The 16,858-nt window shown below is 40.1% G+C and overlaps 1 protein-coding gene across 1 annotated transcript in view; it reads right to left on the bottom strand.

Annotated features, from left to right (window-relative positions):
- The window catches only part of DESI2 (desumoylating isopeptidase 2), a 58,507-nt gene extending 41,904 nt beyond the window's left edge, over positions 1 to 16,603 (bottom strand). The window contains exons 1-2 of the mRNA XM_053711285.1: positions 16,592 to 16,603; positions 5,356 to 5,428 (exon numbers count right to left, since the gene is read on the bottom strand). Coding sequence (XP_053567260.1) covers positions 5,356 to 5,428; positions 16,592 to 16,603 — 85 coding nt within the window. The remainder of the gene's footprint in view (positions 1 to 5,355; positions 5,429 to 16,591) is intronic.
- Positions 16,604 to 16,858: the final 255 nt, after the last annotated feature.

Raw genomic sequence — 16,858 nt, 5'->3', positions numbered from 1 at the left:
AGAAAATGTAACAGAATAGGCCATTTTGAAGTGGTGTGTAAAACTGAATACATTAAGGAGATGCAGGTGGACAGTGACCAGGAGGGTCAGGAAGTGTCTTTTGTGGGGTCTGTTGTGGAACGGACAAGCTCAGAGGAAGATTGGAAAGTTACCTTTACTGTAATGGGAGCCAATGTTGATTTTAAGATTGACACAGGAGCTGATATCACTGTAATGTCTTTTGCTGAATTTATGAAACTGCCTCGACAGCCCCAGCTGGCGAAGGTTACTACAAATGTTCATAGTCCTGGTGGCCGCATTGATTGTGTGGGGAAATTTCTTGCCAGCTGTGAGTACAAACAAAGGAAGTTCACCATGTGGGTGCATGTGATCCGAGGTCAGTGTGTTAACAGTTTATTGAGCAGAAAAGCAGCCTGTGACTTGGGCCTCGTGGCCAGAGTGAATGAGATCTCTGAAGATATGTTTGGCGAGTTGGGCCTACTGAGCTGCAAACCTGTCCGTATAGCACTTAAAAGTGACGCAGTCCCGTACAGTATTTCTACTCCTCGTAGAATTCCGTTCCCGCTCATGCCTCAAGTGGAGAAAGAGCTCATGCGCATGAAGTCTATGGGGGTTATTGAAGAGGTTGTTGAAGCAACTGATTGGTGTGCCCCCATTGTTCCAGTTGCAAAGAAAAACGGAAAGGTGCGCATCTGTGTGGACCTGAAAAGGTTGAATGAGGCAGTAAAGAGGGAGAGATTTGTGCTGCCGACACTGGAAGATATAGCCCCGAAGTTGGCTGGGGCGAAGTTCTTTTCCACATTAGACGCTTCTAGCGGCTTTTGGCAGATCCCCCTGGATCCAAAGTGCCGCAAACTGACTACCTTTATCACTCCGGTAGGTCGGTTCTGTTTCTGCAGACTTCCCTTTGGGATATCCTCCGCTCCTGAGATCTTTCAGAGGGAAATGAGTTCTCTCCTGAGTGGCCACGTGGGCACAGCAGTCGTCATGGACGACATTCTAGTGTATGGGTCTACAGTGGAGGAGCATGATCAGCGTTTGAGTTGTGTGCTGCAGGCTATCAAAGAGTCTGGGCTGAAGCTGAATAAAGAAAAATGTCATTTTAGGAAAACTGAATTATGCTACTTTGGGCATATCATCAACGGGGATGGCATCAAGCCGGACCCCGAGAAAATTCGGGCTATCGAACAGATGAAAAGCCCTTCTGATGTACATGAGCTGAGACAGATATTGGGCCTTGTAAATTACGTGGGCAAGTTTCTTCCAGATTTATCTACAGTTTTGCACCCTATCACAGAGTTGCTTAAGAAAGATGTTGCCTGGGTCTGGGGACCCTCACAAGAGAAAGCGTTCCTGCATGCTAAGTCCCTGCTGGGGTCTGCCCCAGTGCTGGGGTTCTACGACCCTTCAAAAAAGACTGTGGTTAGTGCTGATGCAAGCAGTTATGGGTTGGGGGCTGCACTCCTGCAGCTGAATGACAACAAACTACAGCCCATCGCCTACTGTTCCCGCACACTGACGGCTGCGGAGTCGAAATACGCTCAAATTGAGAAAGAGTGCCTGGCTGCAGTTTGGGCTTGTGAGCGCTTTCAGCGTTATCTAGTGGGTTTGGAGAAATTTAGTCTGGAAACTGACCACAAACCGCTAGTCCCTCTTATCAATTCTTATGACATTGACAAAACACCCTTGAGATGCCAGAGACTTTTAATGAGACTACTCAGGTTCAATGTTCAGGCAGTGCATGTGCCGGGGAAGCAGCTGGTTGTGGCAGATACACTGTCCAGGCTCCCGCTGGCTGCTGCTGAAGAATCCTCCACAGAGTCGGATGTAAAAGTGTATGTTGATTCAGTTCTGGCCTCTAAGTCCATTTCTTCAAGGAAACTGGAAGAGATAAAGAAAGAGACATATTTGGACACAGATCTGCAAGAAGTTATAAGGTACATAAGAGATGGCTGGCCCGAGAGCCGGGCAGCCTGGATGTCTTTAAATGCTTACCAGCCAGAGAGGTCGCAGCTCACGGAGCTGGAGGGGTTGGTGCTGTTCCAAGACCGTATTGTAATTCCTGTCAGCATGAGGAAGGAGATGTTAAACAGGATTCATGATGGCCACTTAGGCATTACAAAGTGCAGAGAAAGAGCAGCTACAGCTGTGTGGTGGCCTGGGATCAGCTCCGACATTGCAAATCATGTGTCTAAATGTGCCTTTTGCCGGGAACGCCGGCCTACTCAGAGAAGGGAGCCCTTAATGTCTACTCCGCTGCCTGCGGGGCCGTGGCAGAAAATAGCTGCTGATTTGTGCGAACTGCACGGGAAAAAGTTTCTTGTTGTTATCGACTACTATTCCAGGTATTTGGAAATAGCACCCCTGAATGATATCACAAGTCAGGCCGTTATCATTCGCCTGAAGAGCTTGTTCGCCCGCTGGGGCATTCCAATGGAGCTGGTGAGTGATAATGGCATGCAGTTCGCTTCTACAGAGTTCAGTGCTTTCAGCAGGGAATATGATTTTGTACATTCCACGTCAAGTCCACATTATCCGCAGGCCAACGGAATGGCTGAAAGGGCAGTTCAAACAACAAAATTCATCCTAAAGCAATCTGAACCGTACCTAGCCCTCTTGTCATACAGGGCGACGCCCATTCAAGCCACCGGGTTTAGCCCGGCACAGCTGATGCTAGGACGCCAGATTCGCACCACTTTACCCTCAGTGGGTGTCTTCAAGCCGCCTGGCCCTGTTCCTCGGGACGAAGTCCTTAGGAGGGATGAAGAGGCCAAAAAGGGTTATCGTTTCTTCTACGACAGGAGACATTCTGTCAGGCCTTTACAGGAACTGAAAGCGGGCCAAAGTGTCAGAATCAAACTGGATGATGAGAAGAAATGGAAGACGCCTGCTACGGTAGTGGGCCGCTCTCCAGAACCAAGGTCTTACACAGTCCTTACAGAGGGAGGGACGGTTACACGCCGTAACCGAAGACATCTTCAGCCTGTACCTGAGAGTCTGGAACCGGATACCTCAGTACCACCGCCGGTGGGATCTCCTGTTCTAAGAGAGGTGCCTTCCCCTCAGCAAGATCATAGCGGGGATATATCTTTGCCTCCAGCAGACTCTTGTTCACCATCTTCTGTATCAGAGGACAGTTCATGCAAAGTTACATCAAGCGGAAGAGTGGTGAGGCTTCCGGCCCGATACAGGGACTGACTTTAGCTAGAACAGTGACCGGAAGTATGGGCAGAATAATCCCATGGTCACTGTGGACTAGGGTAGTCTACCCCGATGTCCAAGTCAGGATGTAATTTATTTGTTCATGTTTTCTAATCTATCTGTTTTTATAATGTTCTAAAACAAAATGTTGTTGTATACCCTGTTGGTGTACCTTGTTATTTAATATATGCAAATGTATGCTTTGCCTTTGAAAAAGGGGAAGATGTGATGATAGCAGGATGTGATGTCACTAGCATGTGGGCGGGGCTTAGGTCCGGTGTCTGTGTCGCAGTTAGTTTAGTACAATCAACCTGTCTGGATGTGTATTGCTATGCTCTGTAATAAAATAGAGTTGTACCATCATTGCTGTGTCCTGCATATGTCCTGCATCTCATGACAGTACCTACTGGCTATTACACACTGTTGTGTCCTGTGGCCTATACCTGTCACTGTACCTTCTGGCTATTACACACTGCTGTGTCCTGTGGTCTATACCTGTCATTGTGCCTACTGTCTATTACACACTGCTGTGTCCTGTGTCCTATACCTGTCATTGTACCTACTGGCTATTGCACACTGCTGTGTCCTGTGGCCTATACCTATCATTGTGCCTACTGTCTATTACACACTGCTGTGTCCTGTGTCCTATACCTGTCATTGTACCTACTGGCTATTGCACACTGCTGTGTCCTGTGGTCTATACCTGTCATTGTACCTACTGGCTATTACACACTGCTGTGTCCTGTGGCCTATACCTATCATTGTACATACTGTCTATTACACACTGCTGTGTCCTGTGTCCTATACCTGTCATTGTACCTACTGGCTATTGCACACTGCTGTGTCCTGTGGCCTATACCTGTCATTGTGCCTACTGTCTATTACACACTGCTGTGTCCTGTGGCCTATACCTATCATTGTGCCTACTGGCTATTACACACTGCTGTGTCCTGTGGCCTATACCTGTCATTGTACCTACTGTCTATTACACACTGCTGTGTCCTGTGGCCTATACCTATCATTGTGCCTACTGTCTATTACACACTGCTGTGTCCTGTGGTCTATACCTGTCATTGTACCTACTGTCTATTATACACTGCTGTGTCCTGTGGTCTATACCTGTCATTGTACATACTGTCTATTACACACTGTTGTGTCCTGTGGTCTATACCTATCATTGTACCTACTGTCTATTATACACTGCTGTGTCCTGTGGTCTATACCTGTCATTGTACCTACTGTCTATTACACACTGTTGTGTCCTGTGGTCTATACCTGTCATTGTACATACTGTCTATTACACACTGCTGTGTCCTGTGGCCTATACCTATCATTGTACCTACTGGCTATTACACACTGCTGTGTCCTGTGGCCTATACCTATCATTGTGCCTACTGTCTATTACACACTACTGTGTCCTGTGGCCTATACCTATCATTGTGCCTACTGTCTATTACACACTGCTGTGTCCTGTGGCCTATACCTATCATTGTGCCTACTGGCTATTACACACTGCTGTGTCCTGTGGCCTATACCTATCATTGTGCCTACTGTCTATTACACACTACTGTGTCCTGTGGCCTATACCTATCATTGTGCCTACTGGCTATTGCACACTGCTGTGTCCTGTGGTCTATACCTGTCATTGTACCTTCTGGCTATTACACACTGCTGTGTCCTGTGGCCTATACCTATCATTGTACATACTGTCTATTACACACTGCTGTGTCCTGTGTCCTATACCTGTCATTGTACCTACTGGCTATTACACACTGCTGTGTCCTGTGGCCTATACCTATCATTGTGCCTACTGTCTATTACACACTGCTGTGTCCCGTGGCCTATACCTGTCACTGTACCTACTGGCTATTACACACTGCTGTGTCCTGTGTCCTATACCTGTCACTGTACCTTCTGGCTATTACACTACTGTGTCCTGTGTCCTATACCTGTCATTGTGCCTACTGTCTATTACACACTGTTGTGTCCTGTGTCCTATACCTATCATTGTACTTACTGTCTATTACACACTGTTGTGTCCTGTGGCCTATACCTATCATTGTACATACTGGCTATTACACACTGCTTTGTCCTGTGGCCTATACCTGTCTTATCCACTCAAATATTGCACCCAAATAGAAAGCAAGCACTTACCTCTGCCATATATTTCTATCCCTGAATGAAATACACCAATTCCCAAGGTAGATGTGTACTCATTTATCCAGTACTAAAAAACAGAAACAAGAACATTATATTACTAACATCTTAGAAATAATTACAAATGAAACAGCAAATATTTGATATACTTTGACAGTGACTGTGACACTGTCACACATAGTTACAAATAAAGTTTTTCAATATCTGACTTTATATAGCTTTTGTTAAATATTGTTAATTAATATGATAATATAGTTTATTTACTTTTAAACTCCTGTTAACCTAAAAAGTCAAGAAAAAATTACTACAAATGTGTTAAAATAAATAAATGTTTAAATAGCCTGAGGTAATATGACTAAAGTTCCAAAAGTTTTTGTAGATAGTATATTTTATTTATCTTCCATGTGTGGAAATATGCTACCTTAAAAAGACAGTAAAGTCAAAATGACAATGCAATTTTAAACAGCGTTCCAGTGTATTATTAGTATCTCATTTGTGTTGTTCTCTTGGTATCCTTTATTGAAAAGCATACATAGGTAGACTCAGGCGCAGCAAAACACTATTGGGAGCTAGCTGCTGATTGTTGGCTGCAAATACATGTCTCCTGTCATTTTCTCAACTGATGTGTTCAGCTAGCTCCCAGTAATGAATTGCTGCATCTTCAACAAACAATAGCAAGAGAATGAAGCAAGCTTGATTATAAAAGTAAAAAGGAAAGTTTTTTTAAAAGTCTGTGGTCTATCATAATAATTAATAATAATAAATTGGGTGTCATGTCTTTTTCATAAACCTCATCAACAAGCTAGCATGTTAGCCCATCTGTAATTTATTTTTTATTTTTTCTCAAACTATATTATGATAAAAAATACGACAGTAAAAGGGAAATGAAAGTCAAAATGAAAAAATCATAATTCATATAGAATGCAATTTTAAAAGATTTTGTTCGCTTAGTATCTTTTGCTGAAAAGCATAACTAGATAGGCCCTAATAGAAGTTTATTATGTGAGGGATTTAGTGCACTGCACTATCAGACATGCAGATGTTAGCACACAATAGACTTTTGCTAGAGTGATAAAAAAGAAATCCTTTGAATTTATGACCACATAAATAGAAGCTCTAAGATTGCACACATAATTATGCGTTCCACTTGTAATCTAAGCCAATATCTTTTCATTTTTAGAAAAAAACTAGCTCACAGCTAAGGAGATCTAAATAATCAGTTTGGTGATTACAATTAGCACATTGCTCAACAGATCCAGGAACCCTGACCAGACCTCCCAACTGTTCCAATTTGTGCAGGACAGTCCCAATTTCTGAGGTCTGTCCCACTGAGACAGCATACAGTCCAGCGAGGTGCACACTCCTTTTTATCCAGATCAGAATTTAGGGGCGCGATCCGATATAGATCGCAGTTTGCGGCGCAAGTGAGGGAACCGGCGTCGCCCGCAGTTTCAGCTCGCAACTCGAGCTATCCCATATAGGTCGCCGTCAGATGCTAACGTGCCGTAAGTCTGACAAACCAGCGATGTCCAGAAATCTGCGTAAGTACAAATTTCTGGCGTCGCCAGTGACTTGCGGCACGTTAGAAACTGCCGGCGCCTATAAAACCTGACTAAAGTCTAAAACACCCGCACTGTCTAACATGCCTCCCTAACATAGCCCGCACTGTCTAACACGCCTCCCTAACATAGCCCGCACTGTCTAACACGCCTCCCTAACATAGCCCGCACTGTCTAACACGCCTCCCTAACATAGCCCGACACGTCTAACCCTCTATCCGCTATCCCCCCTCACTATCCTAACAATAAAAAAGCTATTAACCCCTAAACCGCCGCTCCCGTACCCCGCCGCAACCTAATAAAGTTATTAACCCCTAAACCGCCGCTCCCGTACCCCGCCGCCAGCTATATTATATCTATAACCCCCTAAAGTGAGCCCCTAACACCGCCGCCATCTATATTAAAATTATTAACCCCTAATGTAAGCCCCTTACACCGCCGCCATCTCTATTAAAATGATTAACCCCTAATTTAATCTACCTACCCCGCCGCCAGCTATATTATCTATATTAACCCTAAGTATATTATAGTTAATATAGGTATTACATTATATATATTAACTATATTAACCCTAATTATATTAGGGTTAATATAGTTAATATAGTTACTATAGTATTTATATTAACTATATTAACTCTATCTAACCCTAACACCCCTAACTAAATTTATATTAAATTAATCTAATTCATTTATAAACTAAAATATTCCTATTTAAATCTAAATACTTACCTATAAAACAAACCCTAAGATAGCTACAATATAATTAATAATTACATTGTAGCTATGTTAGGGTTAATATTTATTTTACAGGTAAATTGTTAATTATTTTAACTAGGTATAATAGATATTAAATAGTTATTAACTATTTAATATCTACCTAGTTAAAATAATTACCCAATTACCTGTAAAATAAATCCTAACCTAAGTTACAAATACACCTACACTATCAATAAATTTAATAAACTACAAACATCTATCTAAAAATACAATTAAATTAACTAAACTAAATTACAAAAAAAAAACACTAAATTACAAAAAATAAAAAAAAGATTACAAGATATTTAAGCTAATTACACCTATTCTAAGCCCCCTAATAAAATAATAAACCCCCAAAATAAAAAAAATTCCCTGCCCTATTCTAAATTAAACAAATTTCAAAGCTCTTTACCTTACCAGCCCTTAAAAGGGCCTTTTGTGGGGCATGCCCCAAAGAATTCAGCTCTTTTGCATACAACAAATACAATCCCCCCCCCCCCATTACAACCCACCACCCACATACCCCTATTCTAAAACCACCCAAACCCCCCTTAAAAAAGCCTAACACTACCCCCCCTGAAGATCTCCCTACCTTGTCTTCACCACACCGGGCCGAACTCCTGATCCGATCCGGGCGATGTCTTCCTCCAAGCGGCAAAGAAGAATTCTTCCTCCGGCGATGTCTTCCTCCAAGCGGCAAAGAAGAATTCTTCCTCCGGCGACGTCTTCCTCCAAGCGGCAGTAAAGTCTTCATTCTTCCGGCGGCATCTTCAATCTTCTTTCTTCGCTCCGCCGCCGCGGAGCATCCATCCTGGCCGACTGCTGTACTTGGAATGAGGTACCTTTAAATGATGTCATCCAAGATGGCGTCCGCCGAATTCCGATTGGCTGATAGGATTCTATCAGCCAATCGGAATTAAGTTAGAAAAATCTGATTGGCTGATTGAATCAGCCAATCAGATTCAAGTTCAATCCGATTGGCTGATCCGAACAGCCAATCAGATTGAGCTCGCATTCTATTGGCTGATCGGAACAGCCAATAGAATGCAAGCTCAATCTGATTGGCTGATTGGATCAGCCAATCGGATTGAACTTAAATCTGATTGGCTGATTCAATCAGCCAATCAGATTTTTCTAACTTAATTCCGATTGGCTGATAGAATCCTATCAGCCAATCGGAATTCGGCGGACGCCATCTTGGATGACGTCATTTAAAGGTACCTCATTCCAAGTACAGCAGTCGGCCAGGATGGATGCTCCGCGGCGGCGGAGCGAAGAAAGAAGATTGAAGATGCCGCCGGAAGAATGAAGACTTTGCTGCCGCTTGGAGGAAGACGTCGCCGGAGGAAGAATTCTTCTTTGCCGCTTGGAGGAAGACATCGCCGGAGGAAGAATTCTTCTTTGCCGCTTGGAGGAAGACATCGCCCGGATCGGATCAGGAGTTCGGCCCGGTGTGGTGAAGACAAGGTAGGGAGATCTTCAGGGGGGTAGTGTTAGGCTTTTTTAAGGGGGGTTTGGGTGGTTTTAGAATAGGGGTATGTGGGTGGTGGGTTGTAATGGGGGGGGGGATTGTATTTGTTGTATGCAAAAGAGCTGAATTCTTTGGGGCATGCCCCACAAAAGGCCCTTTTAAGGGCTGGTAAGGTAAAGAGCTTTGAAATTTGTTTAATTTAGAATAGGGCGGGGAATTTTTTTTATTTTGGGGGTTTATTATTTTATTAGGGGGCTTAGAATAGGTGTAATTAGCTTAAATATCTTGTAATCTTTTTTTTATTTTTTGTAATTTAGTGTTTGTTTTTTTTTGTAATTTAGTTTAGTTAATTTAATTGTATTTTTAGATAGATGTTTGTAGTTTATTAAATTTATTGATAGTGTAGGTGTATTTGTAACTTAGGTTAGGATTTATTTTACAGGTAATTGGGTAATTATTTTAACTAGGTAGATATTAAATAGTTAATAACTATTTAATATCTATTATACCTAGTTAAAATAATTAACAATTTACCTGTAAAATAAATATTAACCCTAACATAGCTACAATGTAATTATTAATTATATTGTAGCTATCTTAGGGTTTATTTTATAGGTAAGTATTTAGATTTAAATAGGAATATTTTAGTTTATAAATGAATTAGATTAATTTAATATAAATTTAGTTAGGGGTGTTAGGGTTAGATAGAGTTAATATAGTTAATATAAATACTATAGTAACTATATTAACTATATTAACCCTAATATAATTAGGGTTAATATAGTTAATATATATAATGTAATACCTATATTAACTATAATATACTTAGGGTTAATATAGATAATATAGCTGGCGGCGGGGTAGGTAGATTAAATTAGGGGTTAATCATTTTAATAGAGATGGCGGCGGTGTAAGGGGCTTACATTAGGGGTTAATAATATTAATATAGCTGGCGGCGGTATAGGGGGATTAGATTAGGGGTTAATAATTTTTATATAGGTGGCGGCGGTGTAAGGGGTCAGATTAGGGGATAGATAAGGTAGATGGCGGCGGTTTTAGAGGCTCACAGTAGGGGGTTAGTTTATGTAGATGGCGGCGGGGTCCGGGAGCGGCGGTTTAGGGGGTAATAACTTTATTAGGGATTTCGGGGGGGGGGGGTCGCGGTTGACAGGGAGATAGACATTGAGCATGCGTTAGGTGTTAGGTTTATTTTAGCAGATCGCGGTTGACAGGGAGATAGACATTGCGCATGCGTTAGGTGTTAGGTTTATTTTAGCAGATCGCGGTTGACAGGGAGATAGACATTGCGCATGCGTTAGGTGTTAGGTTTATTTTAGCAGCCAGTTTAGGGAGTTACGGGGCTCCAATAGTCAGCGTAAGGCTTCTTACGGCTGCTTTTTGTGGCGAGGTGAAAATGGAGTAAGTTTTCTCCATTTTCGCCACGTAAGTCCTTACGCTGCATATTGGATACCAAACTGCGTGGGTTTGGTATACCTGCCTATGGCCCAAAAAACTGCGGGCAACGGCAGAAATATACGGGCGTAACTTCTAGGTTACGCCGTATATGTGATACCAAACCCGCGCAAATATTGGCGTCGCCGGCTTTTGCGGGCGACGATTTATATCGGATCGACCCCCAATTGTTTTTCTGTAGAGCACCACACAGAGGTGCTACTCTGGACTCGCTGCCCATAATTAATTCACATGATAATATATTTGTGTGGTGTACAGTATATTCATACAATTGCTGCCAAAACTTATTGCAAACATATATGAATCACCTAATTCAGTAATTTACCTTCACTGCAATGTTTATCATGGATCCAGTTGTACCATTTAAACTTGTTAGAGTTTGGCTTTTTCTTTGTTGACTTCATTACAAAAGTGTGTTTTGTTTAACGAGTAAAAAATAATATCACACATTTGCTCTAAAAGCTAAAAAGCAATATGTTTAAAGATAGTATCCTTTTTTTCTTTTTCTAAAATCCCTGCCAATTTTCCATCTCATGTTACGCAACCAGAAATAGAGAAATTAGAGGAGCCACTTGTCTGGTGTGGATATATTAATATCACACGTCTGCTCAGAATAAAAGACATCAGCATTACTAAGAGGATAGTAATTAATCTTGCTTGGCACATGGGATGTCTTTTATCATGCTCTCACGGGTACCAAAAAGCTGCACATGTTTTATTATTCAGAAAACTTTCCAGTTGCTATGGTGATGTTTATTGTCCAGTTCTGTAACTGTTAAAAAAATCTTCTGAAGCCAATATTTTTAGGCTATTTTACTTTTTCTTTTTTAACGTACTACTTTTATCGACTGTTAGTTATGTATTTTTTTTTTCAAAATAAAAGCACATTAATTAAACAGTTATTTTCTACATTAATCAATAGTTTACATGATTGTGCTTGAAAGTGAATATTTAACATGACTATGAGGCCGAATTATTAAATGTCTGTCGGACCTGATCCGACAGTGCGGATCAGGTCCGACAGACATCGCTGAATGCGGAGAGCCGCCCCCTGCAGACTCGCGGCCAATCAGCCGCCAGCAGGGGGTGTCAATCAACCCGATCGTACTCAATCGGGTTGAATTGTGGCAATTCCTGTCCACCTGCACACAGCAGGCGGACAGGGTTATGGAGCAGCGGTCTTTAGACCGCTGCTTCATAACTGCTGTTATGAAGTCCAAGTTTTACCTGCGGATTTGACTCAAATATAAATGTATTTATATATAAACAAAACACAGGTGTGAACTATTATTGAAGTACTATATATACATTACATAATGTAAGTCAATGGTAAGTTACGTTCTAGGCCCCTCTCAAAACTGACATAAATAATATTATTATAGTTAAAGGGATACTAAACCAAAGTTTTTTTCTTTCATGATTCAGATAGAGCATACAATTGTAAGTAACTTTCTAATTTACTCATATTATCACATTTTCTTTGTTCTCTTGCTGTCTTTATTTTAAAAATAGGAATGTAAAAGCTTAGGAGCCGGCCTCTTTTACGTCCAGCACCTTGGATAGAGCTTGCTTATTAGTGACTACATTCAGCCAACCAATAAGCAAGCATAACCCAGGTTCTGGACCACAATGGACAGGCTCCTAAGCTTTACATTGCTGCTTTTTAAATACAGATAGCAAGAGAACGAAGAAAAATTGATAATAGGGGTAAATTAGAAAGTTGCTTAAAATGTCATGCTCTGAATCATGAAATATTTTTTTGGGATTTAGTATCCCTTTACTGCTCTAAAATGCATGCTATAAATATACAAAATTATCTATGTGATAAAAATTTAAATTTATTAGCTATATACGTTTGTCCACTAAAAATAATATTTCAAATATTTTACCTCTCACAAAACACTGAGGCTAAATTTACTGCTGAGAACGATAACACCAACTGTCAGTTTCTAAAGCTGTTGGATGTTCATTTTGTGTTTAGGAAAGTACAGCAGCAGAATGTTGGTTTCTCTAGCCCATTAACGGCTTTTACCTTGCTGTATGCAGCTAATAATGCACTGAGCTGTATGTCTCACTCTCCTAGGCATAAAGGATAAAACGCCCTTTAAAACTAATATTTCAAAATATGAAACATATTTAAAACATGTTAAACACACATATAATCATATAAATAATTGCAAACTGATGTTTTACATATAACATACCTATCATTAATATTTAAATATTATATAATAAAACAATTCATAATTAGGTAAAAGACAGGTAGATTATGGGCGCAACGGGGTGCGAAACAAACGCAACAAAAGTTGCGTTATTTCACACTCCATTGAGCTGCCATTACAAGTTTTGAAACAGCCGGATTGTGCGTGCGATATGGTTGCGTTGAGCTCCATACCACACAAAATACAAGCGCTGATTTGACGTGCTCGTGCACGCTTTCCCCATAGACATCAATGGGGAGAGCGGGTTATAAAAAACACCTGCGATCGCGGAATGAAAAGCTCCGTAACGCAGCCCCATTGATGTCTATGGGGAAAAAAAAGAGTTACGTTTAAACCTAACACCCTAACATAAACCCCATGTCAAAATACCCCTAATCTGCCGCCCCTGACATCGCCGCCACCTACATAATGTTATTAACCCATAATCTACCGCTCCCTGACATCGCTGCCCCCAAAATAAATATATTAACCCCTAATCTGCCGCACCAGATATTGCTGCCACTAAAGTTATTAACTCCTATTCCCCTGCACCCCAACATCGCCCACACTATAATAAATTTATTAACCCCTATTCCGCTGCTCCCCGACATTGCCGCCACTAAATAAAGTTATTAAACCCTAAACCTCTGGCCTCCCACATCACTACTACTAAATAAAACTATTAACCCCTAAACCGCCAGCCCCCCAAATCCCAACAACCTAAATTAAACTATATTAACCCCTATACCTAACCGTAACCCTAACAGTAACCCTAACCCCCCCTAACTTTAACATAATTAAAATAGAGCTAAATTAAAGTTACAATTATTAACTAAATAGTACCTATTTAAAACTAAATACATACTGTACATACCTGTGAAATAAAACCTAAGCTAGCTACAAAATAACTAAAAGTTATATTGTTGCTAGCTTAGGTTTTATTTTTATTTCACAGGTAAGTTTGTATATATTTTAACTAGGTAGACTAGTTAGTATATAGTTATTAACTATTTACTAGCTACCTAGTTAAAATAAATAAAAACTTACCTGTGAAATAAAACCTAAGCTGCCTTACATTAAAACCTAACATTACAAAAAATAAAAAAACACTAAAATTAAAAAAAATAAAAAAAAACTACCATTACAAAAAATAACAAACAAAATTGTCCAAAACCATAAAACATATTCCTATTCTAATACCCTTTAAAAAAAAAAAACACCCCAAAATAAGAAAACCCGAATCTATAATAAATTACCAAGGGCCCTTAAAAGGGGCATTGCCCTAAAAAAAATCAGCTCTTTTTCTACAAAAGAAAAACAAACACTCCCTAACAGTATACAAACCCCCATCCCCCAAACACACAAAATAAAAATAAAGTAAAACCTAATCTACCCATTGCCCTGAAAAGGGCATTTGTATGGGCATTGCCCTTAAAAGGGCATACAGCTCTTTTGCTGCCCATGAAAAATAAAAAATGGCTTTTCTAAAAAGAAAAACCCACAACAAAAAAGAAAAAAAAAATACACAAAATAACAAATTAATTATCCAAAATAATAAAAAAATTTCCTATTCTAATACCCATTAAAAAAAAAAACCAAAATAAAAGAAACCTAATCTATAATAAACTACAAATTGCCCTTAAAAGGGCCTTTTGTAAGGCATTGCCCTAAAGAAATCAGCTCTTTTTCGAAACAAAAATACAAAGACCCACTAACATTACAAAACCCCACCCCCCCAAACCCACAAAATAAAAAAACTATCTAAAAAAACCTAAGCTACCCATTGCCCTGAAAAGGGCATAAGTATGGGCATTGCCCTTTAAAGGTCATTTAGCTCTTTTTCTTGCCCTTAAAAGGGAATTTAGCTCTTTTAAGAAATGCCCAACCTCTAATCTAAAAAAAGAAATCACCCAAAAAACATTAACACTAACCCTTCTTTAGGTACTCACAGTTGCTGAAGTCCCGCTTGAAGGATCTTCATCCCGGCGGCTCCATCTTCATCCAGGCGGCCCCATCTTCATCATGGCGGCATCTTCTATCTTCATCCCGGCGGCGCCTTCTATCTTCATCCCAGCGGCGCGGAGCGGGTCCATCCTGAAGACATCCAGCGCGGAGCATCCTTTTCATACGGTCGCCGCCATATACTGAAAGTTCAATGCAAGGGAGCCTTTTCAAAATGGCATCCCTTGCATTCCTATTGGCTGATTTGATTTTGGAAATTCAAATCAGCCAATAGGATAAGAGCTACTGAAATCCTATTGGCTGTTCAAAACAGCCAATAGGATGAGAACTTCTGAAATTCTTTTGGCTGTTCTAATCAGCCAATAGAATTTCAGTAGCTCTCATCCTATTGGCTGATTTGAACAGCCAATAGGAGTTCAGTAGCTCTCATCCTATCAAATCAACCAATAGGAATGCAAGGGACGCCATTTTGAAAAGGCATTGAAGATTCAGTGTACGGTGGCGACAGTATGAAGAGGATGCTCCGCGCCAAATATCTTTTGGATGGACCCGCTTCGTGCCGCTGAGATGAAGATAGAAGACGCCGCCGGGATGAAGATAGAAGATGCAGCCTGGATGAAGATAGAAGATGCCGCCTGGGTGGATGAAGAACTCGCCGCCTGGATGAAGACTTATCGCCGCCTGGATGTCCGGACTTCAGAAACTGTAAGTGGATCTTCGGGGGTTAGTGTTAGGATTTTTTTAAACTTTTTTTAGGGTGGGTTTTTGTTTGTTTAGGGTTTGGGCTTTTCTTAAAAGAGCTAAATGCCCTTTTAAGGGCAATGCCCATACAAATGCCCTTTTCAGAGCAATGGGTAGCTTAGGTTTTTGTTAGAGTTATTTTTATTTTTATTTTGGGGGGTTGGTTGGGTGGTGGGTTTTACTGTTGGGGGGGTCTTTTTATTTTTTTTACAGGTAAAAGAGCTGTTTAACTTAGGGTAATGCCCTACAAAAGGCCCTTTTAAGGGCTGTTAGTAGTTTATTGTAGGCTGGGGGGGTATTTTGGGTGGGCTTTTAATTTTTATAGGGCTATTAGATTAGGTGTAATTCTTTTTTATTTTTGATAATTTTGTTTGTTTGTTTTTGTAATTTAGTGTTTGTTATTTTTTGAAATTTAGTATTTTTTATTTTTTGTAATTAGATACTTTGTAATTTTTATAGTAGTGTTAGGATTTTTTTAATGTGTATTTTAGTTTTCTTTAATTGGTAGTTAGTTCAATTTTAGTTTAATAGTTATATTAGTTTAATTGTTAGTTTAAACTTTTTTTTTTTAATTTGACAGGTAAGTTTAAATTTAATTTAAGATAGGGAAATTGTAATTTTAATATAAACGTAGGGGGGCATTAGGTTTAGGGATTACTAGTTTAAATTAGTTTATTGCAATGTTGGGGCTTTCAGTTTAGGGATTAATAGTTTAATTTAGTATATTTCGTTGTGGAGGCTTGTGGTTTAGGGGGTTAATAGGTTTATTATAGTGGCAGTGGTGTCGGGGAGCGGTGGAATAGGGGTTAATAACTTTAGTATAGTGGTGATAATGTCGGAGAGCGGCGGAATAGGGGTTAATAAATTTTATTTGTGGCAGTGATGTTGGGAGCGGCAGATTAGGGTTTAATAACGTTAATATAGTATTTGGGATGCAGGAGGACCTCGGTTTAGGGGTTATTAGGTAGTTTATGGGTGTTAGTGTACTTTGTAACAGTTTAGTTATGGGTTTTCAGATGGCGGTACGGATCTTGTCGTTATAAGGTGTAACGCAAGGTTTTGAGCCTTACCGCAAAACTCATAATGGCAGCTCTATGGGAATCCCATGAAAAAACGTAATTTTTACGAGTGGCTGCGTTGCTGTTTTAACGCTGAAATTACCATTTTTTAAGCTTTAAAACACGAACGAACAACTCGTAATCTCCCTGATTATGTTTTGTTTAAAAGCATGAAGAAAAATTCATTAACATAGTCATAGATGTAAGTTAAGTAGTTTAGTATATATATATATATATATATATATATATATATATATATATATATATATATATATATAT

Source organism: Bombina bombina, chromosome 1, assembly GCF_027579735.1.
Source record: "Bombina bombina isolate aBomBom1 chromosome 1, aBomBom1.pri, whole genome shotgun sequence".
Lineage (NCBI taxonomy): Eukaryota > Metazoa > Chordata > Amphibia > Anura > Bombinatoridae > Bombina > Bombina bombina.
The sequence above is the reverse complement of the archived record's forward strand: the minus strand, read 5'-3'. Positions and strand labels throughout refer to the sequence as shown.